This window comes from Lynx rufus, unplaced genomic scaffold (genome assembly GCF_022079265.1).
Source record: "Lynx rufus isolate CCGP_SWC_20201006 ecotype Redwood Valley unplaced genomic scaffold, mLynRuf1.p SCAF_8, whole genome shotgun sequence".
NCBI lineage: Eukaryota > Metazoa > Chordata > Mammalia > Carnivora > Felidae > Lynx > Lynx rufus.
The window spans coordinates 72,991,668-73,013,226 of record NW_025814896.1 but is presented as its reverse complement, the minus strand read 5'-3'; the positions used below and the strand labels follow the sequence as shown (position 1 = coordinate 73,013,226).

Sequence of the window (21,559 nt, the reverse complement as noted above, 5' to 3'; positions counted from 1 at the left end):
AGGAGAGTCTGTACACATACTAAAACAATATCCGTCAGGTAGAAAACATTCTTGAAGCTGCCTTTGAATATACTCTGTGTTCATGAGACACTTCTGTGAAAATGGAAAGATATTCCCACCATGGCAGGATCGAAAAAAAAATTATATATATATATATATATATATATATATATATACACACATATATGTAACTGCCACATAATACACTAACTTGATAATCAGGATCTAACGGAAACTCTATATGACAGACCATCTCACACAATCAGCTAAACATAACCACTCTTCCTGTTTTGTTTGAAGGGGGAAGTTATAACGTAATGTTAGAGGTGTATTTTTTGATGTGCGTTAGGCTGAGAAGATTAGCTGGCCATTCAGTTTCAACTGTTCAGTGGTAATTTGGGAATGAAATTGTTACAGTAAAGTAGTTTTGAGCTAATAAAGAACTGTTTGATTGAAGGCCCAATCATTTCCTTCCTATTTTTAACTGCTATCCAATACAACAGTTTCCTTTTGAAGCACATCTTAGTAGAGGTTGAAACATCTCAATGACATCAATTCAAATTATTGCCACTCACGAATAAAACATTTTACATAATTCCACAGTCCTCCTAAACCTCTAGTATGTCCTCTCTCCTGTCAGCTTCCCATTTTATACATTCTCTTTCCCAAATCATTTTCCTCCTTACTCTACAAATTCCCAACTTTCTTATACCTTTTCCTTACACCTTTCACATCATTTCCACAACTCTCTACTCTCAACTGAGGACACTGCCTCACACTTGTCTGAGAAAATAAAAGCCATCATAAGTTGCTCATTTGGGGGGGGGGGGCCTACAGGCCATGGTGGCCTTGCAGCCCCACAAGGAGGGCCCTTCTCCCTCTGCTCTGCCATGCCTTCATTGGCCCACCTGTCAGCTCTCGCCCAAAGCACGCAGGGATGCAGTGCTGAGCCAAGAAAATCTTATCATAATTGGAGACGGACCCCTATATAAAAATTCAAACCTTTTACCTGTTCACTTTTCCATCCATGAAAATGACTGTTGGAACAAAAACTAAGAAAATTAAGATAAGAAACACAAGAATAGAGCCAACAGTTCAGGGAAAAACACAATTTGACATAAGCAAAAAGAAGAATTTATTTATTCAAGACTAAAAGCTAAAGGCCTGGAACTGAGAACCAGATCAGGTCAAAAAACAACAACAGATGCAGAAGAAATGGCTGACTTTTATAAGGAACTTTTAAATGAAAATCTTCAGAAGCACATGTATTATAAACAGAGACTGGTATAAGCATAATTTTGCCATCACCTTCTTCATGGGAAAAGTGGCCCTGGAGAGGGTTTGGAACAAGCATAGACTGAAACAAAAGAAGACCAGCATTTAGTACCCCACCCTCACCCACACACCAGTGTCTCAGGAGAAGCAGCTGCTTTGGGAGTTCAGTTTGCCAGGGCTCTAAAAACTTGTAAGTGAACTGAGTCCCACACCTTCTTTCTTTATGGGGCCTCCTTGGCTTATGTCAGCACCAGGGTAGATAGACTGGGAGAATGAGGGTCCCAGTGAGCTGTGGGCCATGTGACTCTGTCCTGACTGTGGATTCCAAGTTGGCCCTGGGTCACGGACATGATACTAAATAAAGCCCAAGCACTGTGTACCCATTAGAAAAAAAAAGGGGGGGGAGGGCACCTGGGTGGCTCAGTTGGTTAAGTGACGGACTCTTAATTTTGGCTCAGGTCATGATCTTGTGGTTCGTGGGTTCAAGCCCCGCATTGGGCTCTGCACTCACAGTGCAGGGCCTGCTTGGGATTCTCTATCACTCTCTCCCTCTCTCTCTCTGCCCCTCCCCCGCTCGCTCTCTGTCAAAAATAAATAAATATTACCAAAAAAAATTTTTTTAAGAAAAAAAAGAAGTTGCTCATTTTGGGATTTCCAAATCTGTATATCTCCTTCTTCCCTCCTGTTTCAATGTAGGGAGTATCTCTCTTCCTATCATTTCACTCCTGCTGTGGATCCGATCCCTCACCCTCCACAATCTCACCTCTCCTTTCTAATGAATAATTCTGATCCTAATACAAACATGTGCTAGTATCTGACATAGTAAAAAGCCTTTTATTGACTTCTATCATCTTTTTACTACCTCTCCTTCTTTTGCTTTCCTCTCACAGAAAACTTCTTGAAATATCCTATCTCTGCATGCTGTCTCTATTCCCTCACCAGGTCACTCTTGAATCTTCTCCAATCCAGCTTCTCTGTCCTACATGCCTCTGGCATTGTGTGTGTCAAGGTCAATAATGACCTCTATACTGTCAAATCCATTGGCTACTTTGGTCCTTATCTTACCTGATTCTTGAGTAGCATCTCTCTCCCTGGAAACTTTCTCCTCTTTTAGCTTCTGTGATGCCATTCTGTGCAGAAGAGAGTTAACATAGCAGACATGAGATTGCTATCCTTTGAAAGGGCTTGCAAGGTTGGCCCTTGGCTAGCGTTTGAAAACTTGATTTTCAGTAGTATTCCTTTTTTCCCTAACTGATAATAACGGCTCACTGTGCCTAGACAGAGGGTGCCTACATGATCAGAACCCAAATAAAATTCTTGGGCACTATGTCTCTAATGGGCTTCCTTGTACAGAAACATCACAGACATATCAGTGTGTTTTCACTGACAGGGGAAGAGTGTGCTCTATTTGACCCCTTACAAAATAAAAAGGGCATTAAGGAAACCTACTCATGGATTTTTCCAGACTCCACCTGTGTCTTTCCCCCTTATGATCTGCCAGTATGTATTTACTATAGTCCTGTGATAAATCTCAACCATGAGTACAATCATATGCTGATTCCAGGGAACCTCCTAGTGAATATCCAAATGCAGAGCTGGTCTTCATCACTCTGTCCTGGTTTTCATTTTCTCATACTCCTTTATTGGTTTCTCCTGCTCTGTCCCCCTTGGAGCCTCAAGGTTTTACTCTCTTCTCTCTATATACTGTTTTTTAAACAATTTTATTTGATACTTTAACATTAAATAAAATATCATCCATATGCTGACAACTTCCAAATTTATATCTCTAGTCTAAATCCTACCACTAACTCTAGAAACTTATATCCAAAAGCCTTCTTGAATCTTCACTTAGGATCTTGTAGGCAAACTTAGTATGGCCAGTACAGAATTCATGACTGCTTCTTCCTAAACCTGGTACCCTCTCTGTTTTCCCCATCTCAGTGATGACTTTACCATATGTGCTATTACTACCAAAGACAGAAATGTGGCAGTGACCTATGACTCTTCCCTTTCTCTCACACCACATTCTATCATCAAATTTTATTAGGTTCACCTTCAAAATATCTCAAATCTGACCACTTTTCACTATTTCACCTTGATACAAGTCATCATCATCTTTCACTGGACTACTGACATAGCTTCCTAATTAGTCTCTCTACTTCCCATTCTTTTCTTACCCCTGTGTGATCTATTCTCCATTCAGAGTCAGAGAAATCCTTGAAAGTTCAAATCAAATTATGTCATTTTCCTGAATAAAAACTTGTCTATTGGTTTCCATTGCACTCAGAGTAAGTCTAAATTCTTGGCCCACTTATTAGGTTAGAAGTAAAAGTAGGTGCTCTTGCATTAAACAAACAAAAACAAACAAACAAAACTTGGCTTGATCAAGAAACAAAGAAGGCCAGAGTACCTAGAACAGAATGAGTGAGGGGAGATCAAGATATAAGATGAAACATTAAGACAGAAAGTGGTCTTTGCTTGCAGGCCTTGTTTTTTAGTATTTATTTCACAAATTTGTGCTGACATACAGAAACAAAAGTCACAATAATGTTCTCTAATGAAATGATCATTTATGAGTCCCAACTCAAATATTTTTCCATACAAAACACTAGCACTTATTTTCCCTACCCTATCTTACTCAGTGCCCTCAGTTGACATCCTTATTGGTTTGAACTGTGAGACTGTGTTAATATCCCCAAGTATCAATCAAGTACAAATCAAATGAATCAAAAGAATTTAACTGCACAATTTGCTACAAGTACAAGATTACATGAAGTTGATGAAAGTGATGTTAAAGAATTCTTTAAATCACACACAAGGCTGTTGGCAAGTGAGACTGCAGTTATACCAGTTAACAATAGGAGCAGAGAAAATCAAAAATGACTGTTTCAAAAAAGAATAATTTGAATATCAAGCAATTAAGGGAAGGCACTAGGAAAATTGATGAGGCTGTTAATAATTTTGGTAAAAATGACTTTCTGCCTATTAAGAGAGTGAAAAAAGGAGGCCACAGAATAGGAGAAAATACTTGCAAGTTACATATATGGTACAGGATTTATCCCCAGAATATACAAGGATCTCTCAAAACTTAGTAAGAAAACAAGTAAGGCTCCAAAAAATCGGAAAAAAAGATGTTAATAGGCACTTTGCCAGGAAAGACACATGATTGCTAAATTAGCACTCAAAAAGATATTCATCATTATTAGACATTAGGAAAATGCATATTGGAAGCACAATGAGATACTATTACACTCCTCCTAGAAAGGCTAAAGTTAAAAAGACTGACCATACCAAACAGGCAAGGATGTGGAACAACTAGAAGTCTTGTACACTACAGGTAAAAATGTAAAATGGCAGAACCACATTGGAAAATAGCTTACAGTTTCATATACCTACCATATGATCCAGCCTATCTTCTCCCAGGTATTTGCCCGTGAGAGACAGAAATATGTGCCCACGCAAAGACATACACATTGATATCCATAGCAGTTTTATTTGTATTAACCAGAAACTGTAAACAACCAAAATGTCCATCAACAGATGAATGGATAAGCAAATTGTGGTATATTTAAAAAATGGAACACTAATCAGCAGTTGCTTGAGAGAAAACTATAGAATCATACCAACAACATGATGAAGATCAAGTGTGGTCACTTGATCAGCAAAAGCAGCAGCAGCTGGGAACTTTTTAGAAAAGCAAATTCACAGGCCCCACTCCAGATCTACTAAATCAGAAACTCTGAGGGTGGGAGCTCTCCAAACCACAGCTTTAGACAAATTTGCTAAAAGTATCAGTGAAGGTTTTTGATGTCAACTATGTTTACTATCAGTAACCAACTCTGGCTAACTTAAATTGAAGATAAATTTATTGGCAAATATCAAGTAACTCTCAGAATTGGTAAGAAATGGTAAGAAAGATTCTTAGGGAATCAAGGAACCAAGGGAGTGAGGGTAACAGAAATAATCTGGTTAAGGCGCTGTTGCCGCCAACAACATATGCCATCTCTCCTATTTGACATAATGGTCACTGTAGGCAGCTGCTGCTCCTGACAACACAACCATGGATGCCACACTGCCTATCTATCAGAGATCCAGTATCATCCAACATCCTTTCATCTTAGTATCACTTGCTCAAGATTTAAAGTACATACTGGCAAAATCCGGATCACGAGGCTGTCAGGGGGATGGGTAGAGGGTGAATCTCACCCATTAAGCTTCTAAAGTTAGAAGGAGGAGGCTACTTCTCACTAAGACCTAGATGATGAGAGGATTTCCCAAATCTAGCAAATGGGTTCAGATGCTGAGTAGTCAAAAACAATTACAGATGCCCACTATTCAAAGTGTTCTGAATAAAGTAAATTAGGTGTATTTTTAGCAGGACCACTTTCTAGCAGAATTAGTCAAATGTATTCTTTGTACTACTAATTATGGACTTAAGAAGGATCCATAAAACTTACTCTTTGAGGGGCGCCTGGGTGGCATGGGGCGCCTGGGTGGCACAGTCGGTTGAGCGTCCGACTTCAGCCAGGTCACGATCTCGCGGTCCGTGAGTTCGAGCCTCGCGTCAGGCCCTGGGCTGATGGCTCAGAGCCTGGAGCCTGTTTCCAATTCTGTGTCTCCCTCTCTCTCTGCCCCTCCCCCATTCATGCTCTGTCTCTCTCTGTCCCAAAAATAAATAAACGTTGAAAAAAAAAAAATTAAAAAAAAAAAACTTACTCTTTGTTCTTGGGAGTTAAGTCTTTTCATTCAAGTATTGGCTCACAGTGGATCATAAGAGTGGATGGTGCTAGCATGTGCCTTTCCGCTGCATGTTTGAGTAAAGACTAACATGAAATGACTGTATTAAATAATGCTACCTTGACTAGACTCTTGGTAGTTAGTCTTCAAGTGTTGTTATTTAAAACTAAATTAATTGGACATTCATTGGCAAAAATATGAACCTTGATCTAAATGTCACACCTCATACAAAAAATTAACTCAAATGGACCATGGACTTCAATGCAAAACATAAAACTTAAAAAACAACAACAGCAACTTTGAATCTAGGACTAGGCAGAATTTCTTAGAACTGACACCAAAAGCTTGAACCACAAAAGGAAAAATTGACAAATTAGACCTCATCAAAATTAAAAACTTACTCTGCAAAAGACTCTATCAAGAGGATAAAAAGATAAGCTACAAACAAGGAGAAAATATTTGTAAACCACATATCTGACAAAGGAATAGCACTTGGAATATATAAAGAACTCACAAAATTCAACAGTAAAAAAAACCTAACAGGCAAAAAACATGAGCAGACATTTTACCCAAGAAGACATACAAGTAGCAAATAAGCACATGAAAATAAGGTCAACACCATTAGCCATTAGGGAAATGCAAATTAAATCCACAATGAGATAGCACCATATAAACAGTTTGGGATTATTTTATTTATAAAATTAAACAATGCGACCCAGCATGACCCGGCAATTAAACTCTTAGACTTTTATCCCAGAGAAATTAAAACTTATGTTTACATAAAAATTTGTAGATGAATGTTCACAGCAACTTTACTAGGAATAGCCAAAAACAAACTATGGCACATCCAAACTAGGGAATGTTATTCAGCTATAAAAAGAAACAAACTATGGCACATGCAACAACTTGGATGAATCCCAAGGGAATTATCTGAGAGAAAAGAGGCAATCCCAACAGGTTATACCCTGTATGATTCCATTTATAGAACAGTCTTGAAACCATAAAATTGTAGAAATAGAGAACAGATTAGTAATTTCTAAGGGTTAGAGACATGAAAGGGGTCAGAGATGCGAATGTGAGTATAAAGGGCAAAAGCAGGGATCATTGTGGTGATGGAAATGTTCGTATCTTGCTTGACTGTATCAGTCTAAATATCCTGATTATGATACTGTACTACAGATGATACCAATTTTGGGAACCTGGGTAAAAGGCACAAGGGATATCTTTATTTCTTACAACTACATGTGAATCTATGATTATCTCAAAATAAAAGGACTTAAAAAACAAAACAAGGCAAAAACTGAATTCTAGTACTTAGGTTCTGAGTCCAGAAAGGCAGCCCACTCTCTATGGGTAGGGATGAGCTAACAACACTACTATCGTTATTGTTAATACATATAGATCCATGACTGTTTGTAATCTGGTTTCAGTTTACCTTCTTGTCTCTTCTCTTGCCTTATGCACATTTTCTGTGCTCCTACCATACTGTACTCAATGTTCCTTGGCCTAATTAGGCCCAGTGAAAACTCCATATGCTTTCCACATACTTCTGCCTCTGCCTAGGGTATACCTATCCACTTGACTTCATGACTTCAATACCCTAATGTCACCACTGCAGCTTCCTGTAAGTATCTGGTTACTGCCCAAAGCACTGAATTCATACATCTGAAATAGCTTCAGTATAAAATCCAAAATTCTTAACCCAACTTACAAGATACTACATGACCTAACTCTGCTTACCCTCTCTGCCATTATTATCCTCTCTCTCTGTACACATTGGTCTTTCTGAGCTTCTCAAACAAGCTAAGTTCTTCCCCTACCTCAAGCCTTGGCTCAGACTGTTCTCCTGGCTAGATCCTTCCTAATCATCCTTTTCCCCAACTCATTTGTCAACTACTACTTCTTCAAAGAAATCTTTCCAGGCCTCCTGGTCTAGGCCAGGTCCCCCTATTCTACACAATCAGAGCACCCCTTATCCTATTAAAGCATTTAACAAAATCATAATTAAAATACCTGTAAAAGGAAATGTTTAATGTCTGACTGCTCTGCCAGTCAGTGAGCTCCATATCAGTAATCATATAGAAAATTGATCTTTTAGGAAAAATATTTTATATTAAATTTTAAGTTGTTTATTCTTTCTACCATATAAATCCCTTTGTCTCTTTTAACTTGTTTACATTTATTGTCTCTCTTTCTCTCTCTCTCTCTCTCTCTCTCACATACACATAGAGCCTTGTATGAATGGTTTGTGGAAATTACAGAAATTGTGGAAATGTTTAGATTAAAGCACTACTGGAACAGGAACAACAGAAGCCTCAGGATAAGATGATCACTTGACAGAAGTAGTTTACCAGAGCAAAAGTTCAGATCTGGGAATTGCTATAAAAACATAAGTCCCCATTCTCCAAAACTGGCAGGCAGAACTAATGGGTGAGGCACTGAATTTTTCAGTCTATGGAAGGCAGTCTGAATTAGTTTTATCTAGAGATTTTAAGAGGTAGTAAGATCCCAGATGACATTTAGTTACAGTTTTAATTTATCTGTTTACTTGACTGTCAACCCACTAGATAGTGAACTCCTTGAGGACAAGTACTGTGTCATTCATCTTATGATCTCAAACTTGGCACTCAGGAGGCACTTAATAATGTTTACTGAATTAATGAATATATAATTCACCCTGGAGAATTAGGGATTTGATATATTACCCCTCTTATGAGTCTGTAAATTTCAAAAGAGATTGTGCTTAGTACAAAGAAACAGATTGCAAAGGGTAGCATTTCAAGCATCAGATATAGTGTGAGTGTCTTGCTGGCTATTCAAATTATTCATGCAGACAATTCCATTCTGTGCTTAGGAGCAGGGGGTAGGTGGAAAGAGCATATATCCTCTTTGTGCTTTAGTTATTATCTCTCCACTGCCTCTACTGTTAACTTTTTCAACTATCATTAAATACAATACATCTCTTTACCATATTTGATTATGAAGGAAGCTGTGTCCTCCTATATTATCCATAGCTTGTCAAAAAGAAGAAACATAAAGAGCTTCAGTTGTGTTGAAAAACTCCTAGCATTTAAATATCAAATAGGCATTTTCTAAATAATAACTTAATAATTTTTTAATCCTTTAATAAATATGCCTTGATAGATAGGCATCACCAGTGACCACCTATGTGATATGAGGATTCTAAAAAAGCTCTGAATCATCCACGATTATTCCCCTTTGCTCCAAATGATGTCTAATACTTCAGAGCTAGAAGTTCATTCCTTAAGGGTCTCCAGTTCCAGTAACATGGCATCCTGAGTAATGCAGAAACCCTAATATAGAAAAGCTGCATTAAACACAACAAGTGATAACAATAGATGAGTTCACACACAGAAAAAACTCTCCAGATGACAGAAACAAAAAAGAAAGGAAAGCCAGAGTGATAAGTGTGTGACTTAACTCTGCATCAATTTTGGGGCAATGTTATTGAATCTTGAAACAGCAAGTGATTTGCACTTTAATATCTACTCAGGGAAAGAAGTTGAAGCCTTGAACCTAAGGGAGTTGGAAGTCAAATATTGCATAGTAATAAAACTCTCCAAGGGCTGAATTCTCAGGCCTGTAACTTGCATAGGACAGAAATCCAAATTTATATTTGAGAAGTTTACATAGCTGAGAAATTAACATAAATATTTATTGGTACTGAGCCTGTGATATTTTTGTGGGTCTGGTGCAAACAAACAAACCAACAAAATGCTCTGGGTCACATGGGATTTCCACAGAGAAAAAAAGCCATGTGAAGATAATTTCATAAAATAAAAAATTATAAAACTGAAGCAAATGATCCACCATGAACAAAAGTCAACAAACATATAGCATCCCCAAAAGTCTGAAATAACAGGGGTGTCTGGCTGGCTCAGTCAGAGGAGCATGTGACTCTTGATCTTAGGGTTGTGAGTTTGAGCCCCATGTTGGGTATAGAGATTACTTAAATAAAGTTTAAAAAACTTTTAAAAATCTGAAAGAACAGAAAGGACTGTTTGAATACAATTGTCTAAAATAATTAAATACACATGTCAAAATGATGAAAAGAGTCATTGGAACCATAAAGAACAAAAGTCAATGAAAATAGAATAGTAGATTTGGAAAAGAACTAAATAGAACTTGTAAAATTAAAAATATAATCGTTGGAATTAGAAGCTCAATAGATAAGTTAAACAGATCAGGTAAAGATAAACAAAGAATTCTATGAGTTAGAAATGGGTCTGATAGTTATCCAGAATGAGTAAGGAGACAAAGACTTGCAAAATGAAAGTAACAAATATGGAGAGTAGCATAAGAAGATATAACATACGTCTAATGGGAATTCTACAAAGAAAGAAGGGGAAAAATTGTGAAAAGATAATAGCCAAAAATTTTTATGATTGATGAGTGACATGGATCTTTTAAGAAATACAAATCCCCTGCAAGATAAATAAAAAGAAACCTACATCCAGATACATCATAGTAAAATGGCAAAATGCCTAACAAAGAGGAAAACTATAAAGTAGTAATCACAGAAGAATTCATTCCTTTAGCTGTGATTTTCTCTTTACTAAAAAAATGAATTCTAAATACACTCTAATGAAGGAAAGTAGATACTATGGCTGGATGAGAAGGGCTTTGGGATGAAAAAAATCAAAACTTAAAAAACATATAGGAACAGGAAAAAACCTCTCATTTCTCAGGTCCAATATTCTTGTGCCTTTAGGAACTGAAATACAGCAGAAGTTTGGACATTTGATTACATTAGAATGAATCATTCTAATCGAATTCAAATACTTCTAAAGATTATGCTCTGACCACATAAATTCAATATACTCTCAGGCTCAAATGTATCATATACAGAATAAGGCAGGGAAGGCAGGAAATTAACAACCTGTCATTTTTGTTCACTGCTACTAAGTGGATTATCAAGCAGAGTGAACCAAAGGCATAAATATTTGATTGGTAATTATCCCCATTAATTCCTCCAACCTGAGGAGAAAGCTCTGTCTTCAGAATATTTTCCATGAAGGGCTATTGCACTTTCCAAGAAAGGAGATTTTAGTCTGTTTCCTGGAGGGGTCTGATAAGAAGCCAATGTCTCCCTCAGGGTCTGAATGAAAGCATAATGTGCCGTTATCTTTTGGCAGAGGATCCGGAGCTCTAAAAGATAAAAAATGCTTGGGAGTTGGTCTCAGAAGAGAAAATTAACCCCAGACTTTGGATGACTATCTCAAATGATAAGTGGACTAAGTCCCCCAGAGAGATTTAAGGTTTCTCAACTTTCTCACCTGAATAGGTTTCACTCACTAGTGTTTTCCAGTAAAGTTCACATAGAATAACAGAAAGAGACTTCATCTTTTTTGTTCCAGTAATTCTTTCGACCTTTCCAGTTTAGACATCCATTCCCAGGGAAACTGACATCATCAGGAACTGCTTCTTTGAAATCTTAAGTCCAAACATTCCTGTTCTTCCAGATCCCTTGTTCAGGCTAATCCTTTCATATTGCTCCTGTACCTAATTAGGATCCGAGTACCTTGACCTCTCTATTAACCCTCTTCTCTTTCATTTAGACTTCAACCAATTTTGACATTAACCACTCTCTTTTAAATATTCTCAACCCAAGGATCCTACTTAGGAAAGAGAATTCAATGAGATATTGTGGGTAAAGCGCTGGCTGAGAGAAGGGCTCAACAAAGGGTAGCTAACACCATTACCATCGCCACCACCAGCATACATTCTTATTCTTTTGTCACTGTATCATACCAGACTCCACGGCACACAATCTGGGGCTGCTAAACATTATTGGGAAAAATCACTAAAGTGTTCGGACAGATGGCAGTAAATTCATGCTTCCAGACTTAACTGACAAATAATTCTGTTTCTCTAATGAGTTTTCTGAATTTTGAGACTACTATAAACGTTCTCCAGTCTCCTCCAATCTCCTTCTCCCCACTTCTTCCCATTGTTCTCATTCTCTCATTACACAGAAAAACAAAAAAAAAAAAGAAACTATCAGAAAGAACTTCTCCAACCTAGCCACCCAAAACTGCAAACCTTTCTGCATTTGCACCTATCCTCCCCTGCCTTCCTCCTCTGACAATGAAGCACAGTCTGGCTTATTGCTAAAGGACAATGACTCCATATTCTCTCCCACTCTCTGTCATGCTCGCCCACGTAACTTCAACCTTTCTCCATTGGCTCCTTCTCATTATTATTTAAAACATATCCCACCTTCAAAAATTCCTTTTTATTCCAGCTACCTCCTTATCTCTCTCCTTTTCTTCCCACCCAAACTTTTAAAAAAGGTTGTCTGCTTTTGCTGCCTCTATTTATTTACTTCCTATTTTTCCATTGTCATTGTAATCTGGTTTCCATTTGTACACTCCACTGAAACTGTTACCTGCTGTATCAACAACACCTATAAACTCTACTCAGTTCTCATTTCACTTAACAGCTCAAATCACTTTTGGTACACTGATTACTTCCTCCATCTGAAACACTCCATCTTTAGGAAGGCCCCTTTCCTAGAACTCCTCCTATTTCTCTGACAGCTTCTCATGAGCATTCTTTGTGGTCTCTCTCCTCTTTCTCTACACATCCCTAAATATGGTACCCCTGAGAGGCTGGTCAAGGACCCTACTCTTTTCATACTGTTAACCTAATTACACAACAGCCATTAGACTGAGGTGGCTCTAATGTCCTTGCCCAAATTCTGTGTAAATGACTCAAGGTTATGAAATCTAAACGCTAAGGACAACCAATCATAAACAGCCAACTGGGCTTTAAGGTATAGCCAATCAGATAGTTTCCTTTCTTTGTCTCCACACCTTCTCTACATAAATCTTTCCCTTGGCTCCTGTGGGCTCCAAACTTCTGCTTTTACTCTGCCCAATTTCGATAGATTTTTGCTCAATAAACTCTTAAAATTCTTAATATGCCTGTTATCTGTTAGTAAGTCTCTGTCTCATTCCCTTCAGTCCTACCTATATGCTAATCAATATTTCAGTTTAGGTCATCCCCTTGATCCATACATCAAAGTACTTTTCCATCCCTTAGGCATTCTGTCTCCAAATCTGTTTCTGTTGTGTTCTCCATCTCAGTGAAGGAGTTTACTATCCATCTTCCCAAACCACAAATCTGAAATCATCCTGTCTCTTCCCATTGTTTCACTCTTCATATTCAGTCAGCTACCAAGTCCAGGCCATTTTACTTGCTGCAGTAGCTCTCAAATCATTCCACTGACATCCAGGACATCATTATGTCACAACTTCTTAAGAGTTCCTCCAGTTTCCAGTGGTGTCTATTTTAATCCATTCTCCACATAAAGCCAGAATGATTCTTGGAAACTGTAAGTTATATCACACCACTCCTATGCTTAAAACGTTTCAGAGTTTTTGTTGCTTTTAGGATTAATGCTCTAAAAACTCCCTAGCATTTTTCTAGGTTTCAATCCTGCACTCCCCTCTTGCAAGCAATCTGCAGCCATTCTGAACTTCCTTGAATTCCTAGAGTGCATGCTTGTGGCCTCTTAAGCTGTTTCTGTACCTTCTCCTCCTTTTCCTAACCAACTCTGCCCTCAACCCCCTTAAACCTCAACTTTATCACTTCTAGGAAACTACCTGACACCCCTACAGTTTGAAATTCTCTTTAGGTGTTCCCAAGGCATCCTGTACTTATCCAGTAATTAACAGTATTGTCTTGTAATTGCTCGTTCCCTAGACTAAAGCTCAGGTAGATTTTAAAACCCTGGAGGGCAGAAATCACGTGCTCTTCCCATTTCAAGGGCCTAAAAGTAGCGGCTGACACACAAAATAGCAGTTCAATTAATATTTGTTGAATAACAATTCACCTTTTTGGAATGAGAGCGGCCAGAAAAATACCCGAAAGAGGGGACTTAAAGGAGACAGAGTAAAAAAATCTATAATTAACAAGTGAGATGGATACAGAGTACCTAGGTTTTTCCACACACTCGGCGTGGGGGACTAGGCCCACCGCCTTGGCGGAGAGCACCGCGACTACGGGCTCCCGAGGACAGCCACAGGGACCGCGCAACCCCAGGCGAGGAAGGACAATAGCCTGGAATTCGGCTTCGTGTTTCCGGTGGGGCAGGCTCGCGCTCGGCCAGTGAGGCCCGGGGGTGGGGGCTCCGAGCCCGGCCCACGGCGAGAAAGGCGCGGCCCGCTGGGCTCCTGCTGCCGCCACCGCCGCCGCCGCCGCCACCGCCACCGCCGCCGCCACCTCCTCCGACGCCGTCGCTCCGCCCCGCCCCGGAAGTGACTTGAGGCCCGTCCGGAACCTGCGGGCCCGGCTGCTGCAGCGTCACCAGCCGAGCCGGTGCGGGGCGGGCAGAGCGGCCGCTGCCGCCGCCAACGAACTGGGATCGCGCGGGGACCAGCAGCGCGCCGGCCAGCGCAGGGGGCCCAGCGGTCGGGCCGAGGGCTACGGACTGCCGACGGCCGCGGGGCTACGACGACGCGGAGGAGGCGGAGCCCGGAGAGGGGTGGGGGCCGGGGAGGGTTAGGGTGGGAGGGGGTGGGGGGGGTGTCCCTAGGCTCATGGAGCCGGCCGAGCGGGCGGGCGGCGGGGATCCCCCGGAGCCCGGCGGGCGTCCCGGCCCGGACTCGCGGGGCTTCGTCCCGCAGAAGGAGATCGTCTACAACAAGCTGCTGCCCTATGCCGAGCGGCTGGACGCCGAGTCCGACTTGCAGCTGGCCCAGATCAAAAGCAACCTGGGCCGGGCCGTGCAGCTCCAAGAGCTGTGGCCCGGGGGCCTCTTCTGGACCAGGAAACTCTCCACGTAAGCGTGTTCGGGTCTGCAGGGTGGGTGCGTGGGCAAAGGGGGGCAAAGGCTCAGTGGGAAAGCGTCCGGGGCAAGGGCAGCGGCGGCTCTTTGTCCACACCTGACCGCTGGACACAGCTCTGCCCCGACTCGACCCTCCGGTGGTCTCCGAGCAGTAGTCGGAGAATCGCTACAGGAAGCCTGGGAAGCACTCAAGTCCGCTCCCTGCCACTTTACAGCGGGACCTCCTCTGTCCTCACCAGCGTTGTACGTCCTCCCTAGCTGCTTCTCCCCAAGGGTTTAGGTTGTTGTCTTGCGACCTACGGCATCTTGGGGAGCCGGAGGGCACCAGGCCCTCAGGGAGAGATGAAGGGTCCCCCAAGGGTCCTGAACTTTTGCCCACGGGGGATGTGGGAGGAGAGGATTCGTCTATGGGGGAGTAACTCGATTTTTCCTGGTGCTTCCTCCGGTTCTTCGTCTACGGTCTCCGCCTCTTTATAGCCCTCAATTCAGGTCTCGTAACTTTCTGAATGGGAAGGAGGCCGTAGGGAACTTGTAGGTTCTGCTTTTTTGGGCCTGCTCAGTCTTTGTGGGTTTGATTGAATAGATTGGTTCAAAATCAGCTCTTAGCGCTTTCTTGAGCTGTATACTAGACAGTTAATGTTGAGAATGTTGAGTCTTAGAACATCGGGAAAGTGTATGTTTCTCCAGTTGTGACATTTCCTTTGGAAATGTGCGACCCTAAGGAAAATAGAAGAGAGCTGTCATATTGTTCAGGGCGTTATTAGTACAGGGCTTGCGTTAATTTTTGAGTCGCTCAGATGAATATAGATGACCTAAAAATCAGTTTCAGGAGTTATGTTATTGTTTGATTACTGTTTCTATTTTTTTTTTTTTTGCACAAACTCTCCTTAAGCTATAGTGCCACTGAAATTGGGGGGGGGGGGCAGCAAGTAAAAATACGGTCTGAGGGGGAAAGGTTAGGCACTTTATTTGCTAGATGGGTATCTTCGTTGTGAGAGAAGAATTTTTTAAGAAAGTTGTGCTGTATCTTGTTTGGTTAACTGTACACAAAATCTGGTAACATTGTATGTTCATGAATGTGGGTATGGATGGATAAACACACAAGACATAAGTCACTTATCCACTGTTTACCCAAATCTGCTGAGTGAACTGGGTGATGACTCAGGGTTTTGTAACGCAATAGTCTTGTCTACATTTCCTCACAGGATGATTCTTATCTGCCAATTATTAGGGAAACTCTGACAAATTTCTCATCTCCACTTGGCTCGGTGGTGGTGGGAATAATTACCTTTTTAATTAAAAAGCAAAACCTAAACACTTAATTTTTCCCTTTTCAAAGAGTGACCATAAAATGTCAAGGTTAACAGCTCTCCTCTTGAAGAGAGTGTAAAGAAGTTTGTGTATTTAGGATTCTTAGGAGACTCTGGGAAAAAAGAAATGCAACAGGGAAAAGAACCACTTTTAGTCAAAACAGCAATGTTCTATGTTTTATAACTGATTGAAATCAAATGATTTTTCATGTGAGCTTCTATGTGTTTGTCTTACTCAGGCACAGTAAAAATACTTTGTCGGTTCCAGTAATTCCCCATTTTAATCATTCTTATTAGATTTGCTGGAGAATAACCATTTTGGGGGACACAGCTTCTTTTAGATGCACAATATATACCAATGTGTGAATGCTTACCTGGTTTGGATTTCTGAATCTAGAATCTTCACAGGCATAGTTAAGCATTGTTTTCTGACATACTTATTACTAAGCTTGGCAAATTAGCACCTAGAGTTTGATTATTTTTGGCTTATTATGTGTATATAGCTTTTATTTGGAAATGGCTAAAAATACAGTGGAGACAGTCCTTGGTGTTGAGGGCAAGATTGCAGTTGATAAAGCTTACTAGCCTATGAAACTCAAACCATTTATGTTGAAGTAACTAGCAAGAAATGCTGTCAGGATTTTATTTTGGAACAAACTGATTCTAAGGATTGCAGTATGAGACATTCTGAACTTGGTGGGACATGTTGTGATCTTGGGTGTATTTTTTTCTCTTAAGTCATGTTAAGGTGACCTGTTTATAGTTGCACTTGTTGTTTTTTAATAAGCCTTGTGTTGCACAAGTTTACATCTAAATGATGCCAAAACATGTGATGATAGCTGGCAATTACCTGAGCAGTGATCATATTTAGTACTTTGTAGAAGAATGGAAAGTAGTAATGAAAACAAAATCTAACTTCTACCAGTAGTAGCTCTGTGACGGTGGGAAAGTGACTTTAATTCATGTATATTAGCATTCTTGTAAAAAATTAAGGGGTTGGACTAAATAATTCCTGGGAGACAGCCCTGGTGTGGTATTTTATGATTTTATTTTTTATCCTGTAGAGCCTCAAATAAGCCAATGTGTATCTTTCTGCAAGGACTGTTTGAGCAGCTTGTAAAGCACTGGGAATAGTTGCATAGATCAAGCACATTCCTAAAGAAGACCAGAGTGTAAATGCTGTTCAGAGGCACTGGGACTGGATCCCGGACCAGAAGTATACACCCCTAATCAGGGCATCACAGGTCTGTGTGGGATAGAGTTCTGGTTTGGGTATATTCAGGCTCCCTTTTTTTTTACTTTTTACCTCACCTTAGTACTTATTGTCATTCTGTTTCCATCCATTTCAAGACTTGTGGGTCTATGTAGTATCTCTGTGAGAAAGGTTATTTCTGTGTATTTTAAAAATTGGCCTGTGATAAAATACAAGCTCTCTTGCATGAACAAGTTAAAGTATTAGAACTGCCTGTTGAAGAGACATTGTGTGACATAATATCACAGGGACAGTTTTTAAGAAGCAAGGAAACAAATTGGAGAAGAGAGGCTCAAACCTAATAATGGTCACAGGAAAGACTGCTCCTGGACACTAAGTGAAAGGTATTGGTGGATAACTGGTATGGCCCATGATGGAGTTGAATAAAGGTAATCTTGAAACTTTTTCTTCCTTTGTCCTTTGGACCTTTCACGTGAGGCGGTGGAGGTCTAGTTTGAAGATGTCAGTTTCTCTTTACCTGGCCTTGCCATGAACATTATCATCTTGGTCTTTCTTAACCTCTCTGAAGCTTTAGAGTCCTCTTGGAAAGTGTGATAGACTCTTAGTGGTTTTTCAAACTTAAAACTTAGCCACGGACTGTTGTAGAAAAGCAAAATCAGAAACACAGTGTTGGGGTCTTTGGGAAGAATGCAGTTGCAACGATTTTTTTTTCGTTTTAACACTTCACTGACCATAGAAGCCCCTGAAGCCTGCTCAGGGATCCAAAAATCACTGAGTTAGTGCTAAAGGGCCTTTCTAGCTCTGTGTTCCTTTAAGTTGGTCTAGAGGAAGGAAAACAAGTGAATGGGCTATTATTTCCTATAAGTTTACCTATAATTACATTATGGATGTAATTCTTTAGTGTTTCCTTTTTTCAATCAGAATTTTGATTCTCGTGAAGGATGTGGGCTTACTGTATTATGAAGGACATTTAAATGTTTTTACCAAGATGTTTTATTTTTAATTTTTTTTTAACGATTATTTATTATTGAGAGAGAGAGACAGACACAGCATGAGCAGGGGATGGGCAGAGAGAGGATGAGACACAGAATCCAAAGCAGGCTCCAGGCTCTGAGCTGTCAGCACAGAGCCCGACGTGGGGCTCGAATTCACGAACCCTGAGATCATGACCTGAGCCAAAGTCAGATGCTTAATCAACTGAGCCACCCAGGCGCCCCCCCCCACATTTAAATGTGGTTTTTTTTGTTGTTAGAGTGAAATGTTAACTTCTGTGCTGTTTTATTATTATGATATGACATATTGATAAATCATTTCATTTGCTAATTAAACTGTAACTTCCTTGTTTAATTATGTAGGCTTCTAAAATAGGAATTGGATTATCCCAGTTGAAACCACATAATGTATTTAATTAGATTATATAACCACCGGAAACCTAAGGTTTAGTCAAGATAAGAATTATCAAATACACTGAACTCCTTTTATGGAAAGTAATAATCTGACCACAAGAGCACCCAAATTTGTATCATCTCTTTGTTAAGGGAGAAAGTGGAAAATGCTAACTGCTGAATCTCAGTTATCTATTAACACAGTGAACTTATTTAGGATATCTAATGTTTGTGTGTTGAAATTGTAAAGTACACAATAAATAGAAGTGCCTGTTTTTAGTAAAAAATCTTAAAGTCTTGACACATTACCACATTCATCAGTGAAAACCAGCTGGGAAAGTAGTAGAAAAGGTTTGCCATTGTTACTATGTGACAACACTCCAAACAAGAACCAAAGTTTCTTTGTAAAGTTGATTCCATAGAAAGACAAAGTAAATGAATTAAATGATTTTGGGAATATGAATTTTTCTGACAAAGTTGTGTAACAGTGCAATAAACTATCCTTTTTTTTTAATGAACAAACTATTTTTTAGAGCAGTTTTAGGTTCAAAGCAAAATTGAGCACAAAGTTCATATATATATGAAGCCCTTCCCATTTTTCAAATACCTCTTTAGTTGCTTGCTTGCTTGCTTGCTTTCTTTCTTTCTTTCTTTCTTTCTTTCTAAGTAGGCTCCATGCCCAATGTTGGGCCTGAACTCATGACCCTGAGATTAGGAGGCACATCCTCTACTGACTGAGCCAATCAGGTGCCCCTCAAGGACCTCTCTTACTCATTCTTTTAAAACACTTCGTCAGTTTTTTCTCCTCTAGTTAACAGGATGTTATTGCCAGAATCTCATTTGTCAATATATGTGATTTGAATAGTTCTCTAACCCATCTTCCAATTATCAACTCATGGCCAATCATGTTCCTTCCATGCCCACCCACCCCCATTATTTTTGAACATATTACTTCATTCATAAGTGCTTCCAGGATGTATCTCTAAGGGAAAAGGGGTTAAACCAAAAAAGTCAATACTGATGCCATTATCTAAGCTAAAAACATGAATGATGATCCATTATCACTTTGGTCAACCTCATGAAGTTCTACTTTGCAAAATTTGTGATTTTACTTGTGAGTTTCCATTTGGATTGTTTTGTCTAAGGCTTATTGCAAATAGACCCCATGGACAGAAATTTAAAATACAGCTTATTAATGAACATTTGTGTATTATGACATCTTAACTTCGAAGGCATAAAATCAACCCTGGAGCAACAAGGACTCCCTTGAATTATCTCCCTTTTAAAAACAAAGACACTGAGGTTCTTATTAGCTAATACATAGTTTGATGTAAAGTAGTAGAAGCAGGAATCTTTGAACAAGTTATTTTCTGAGTGCTCTTTGTGGGCCAGGCACTGTTTTTGGCACTTGGGATATGTTAGTGAGTGAAAGATTTCTGCCCTCTTGGGAAGTTCCAGTGTGCTCTTTTTCTTAGCACACATTTTTGTTCGTTAAGGACAGCCTAGGCAAGGTGTAGCTCCGTCAACAAATTTGGGGGAAGAAAATATGAATTCTAAGTGCATTACTTAAAAAAAAATCTTATGTTTTAATGCCCTAAATGGAGGCACTGAGAAGCGCAGTTAGAAAAAAAAAAAAAATCTAGTAAAACAGAACCATTCATTGTTCTTCAGAAATCTGAATGTATCATTTAAAAATAATTTTCCCAGGGCCCCCTTGGTGGCTCAATCGGTTGAGCAGCTGACTTTGGCTCAGGTTGTGAACTCAGGTTTCGGGAGTTCCAGCCCCACGTCAGGCTCCTCAGAGCCTGGAGCCTGCTTCGAATTCTTTGTCTCCCTTTCCCTCTCCCTCTGCCCCTCCCCTGCTCACACTCTGTCTCTGTCTCTGTCTCTCTCTCAAAAATAAATGAAGATTAAAAAAAAAATTTTTTTAAACAATTTTCCTAAGTCGTCTCGCTGCAGTATTATAAAATTGTCTTAGAAAGACATGTTCTTAAGTGAAATGGAGGCGACTTGTTTGTTTTTAAGGGGTGCTTATTTATTTAGTGGTAAATAAGGGCACAACCTCCAAACCAGTTTTCTCATTGTGGAACCTGGGAGTTAATTTTTCTGTTAAATGAGGCTCATTTGTAGTGAATCTTCCTCTCACTGCACATCTTTTTTGTACAAAATCCAAATCTGTGTTTCTCTCTAACCTTTGTAGAAAATTAGATCAAAATCTCATACAGTATGAATGGCAAGCTGAGAACATGGTAATAAAAGCAACAGCAAGCAAACAACAACAACAAAACCTTTATATTCATTGACACAGCCAGTGGAATGTTAAAAGCACATACTATAAATATTCATTCCCATTTGGAATCTTGAGGTTGGCTACTTCCATATTCGGCCTACACTCAGCATTTCTTCCCTTTTAGCACACTCCCTCTTGATCCCTTGTTCATGCTTTTGTAGTCTGTGTGCATATTTTCCCTCTACTGTGAGCTTTCTGGAGGTCAATGTCCTCCATGCTTAACACCTTTCCTCCACTCCCAGCATTTAGTACTGCAGTGTATACATTCATAGATACTCAATAATATTATAATTTACTTTTTTATTTTTTGTAAACTAAAACATTATGAAATTCTACAAAACTTTTACAGTCAAATGGAGAAAACAAACCTGGGATGAGGTCTATTTTAATACTCTATTCAAAAGAAAGTAGTATATATTTAATAAAAGAAGTGGAGGAAAGGAGCATTTTGGTTAAATAAAAGAATGGTGTGTTTCATAATCCAAAGTGGGGGTCGGGGAGAATAGGTTTCATCAGTGAGTTTGAGACTTTCATTTA

The 21,559-nt window shown here is 39.6% G+C and overlaps 2 protein-coding genes across 4 annotated transcripts in view; one reads left to right on the top strand and one right to left on the bottom strand.

Moving 5' to 3' along the window:
* Nucleotides 1-1,965: 1,965 nt before the first annotated feature.
* On the bottom strand, nucleotides 1,966-14,578 carry LOC124503910 (uncharacterized). The gene is made up of 4 exons (XM_047069183.1): nucleotides 14,575-14,578; nucleotides 14,318-14,485; nucleotides 13,973-14,276; nucleotides 1,966-2,405 (listed from the first exon to the last, which is right to left on the bottom strand). The coding sequence occupies exons 1-4, from the start codon at nucleotides 14,576-14,578 to the stop codon at nucleotides 2,255-2,257; spliced, it is 627 nt and encodes a 208-aa protein (XP_046925139.1). The 3' UTR covers nucleotides 1,966-2,254.
* Nucleotides 14,575-21,559, top strand: part of PSME4 (proteasome activator subunit 4) — a 103,994-nt gene continuing 97,009 nt past the window's right edge. For 2 of the 3 annotated variants that reach the window (XM_047069964.1, XM_047069962.1), the window contains exon 1: nucleotides 14,575-14,818. In XM_047069964.1, the coding sequence (XP_046925920.1) occupies nucleotides 14,577-14,818 (242 nt within the window). In that variant the 5' untranslated portion in view covers nucleotides 14,575-14,576. Of the gene's footprint in view, nucleotides 14,819-17,190; nucleotides 17,379-21,559 lie in introns of those variants that run through there. The other variant, XM_047069965.1, reaches the window with a different exon arrangement.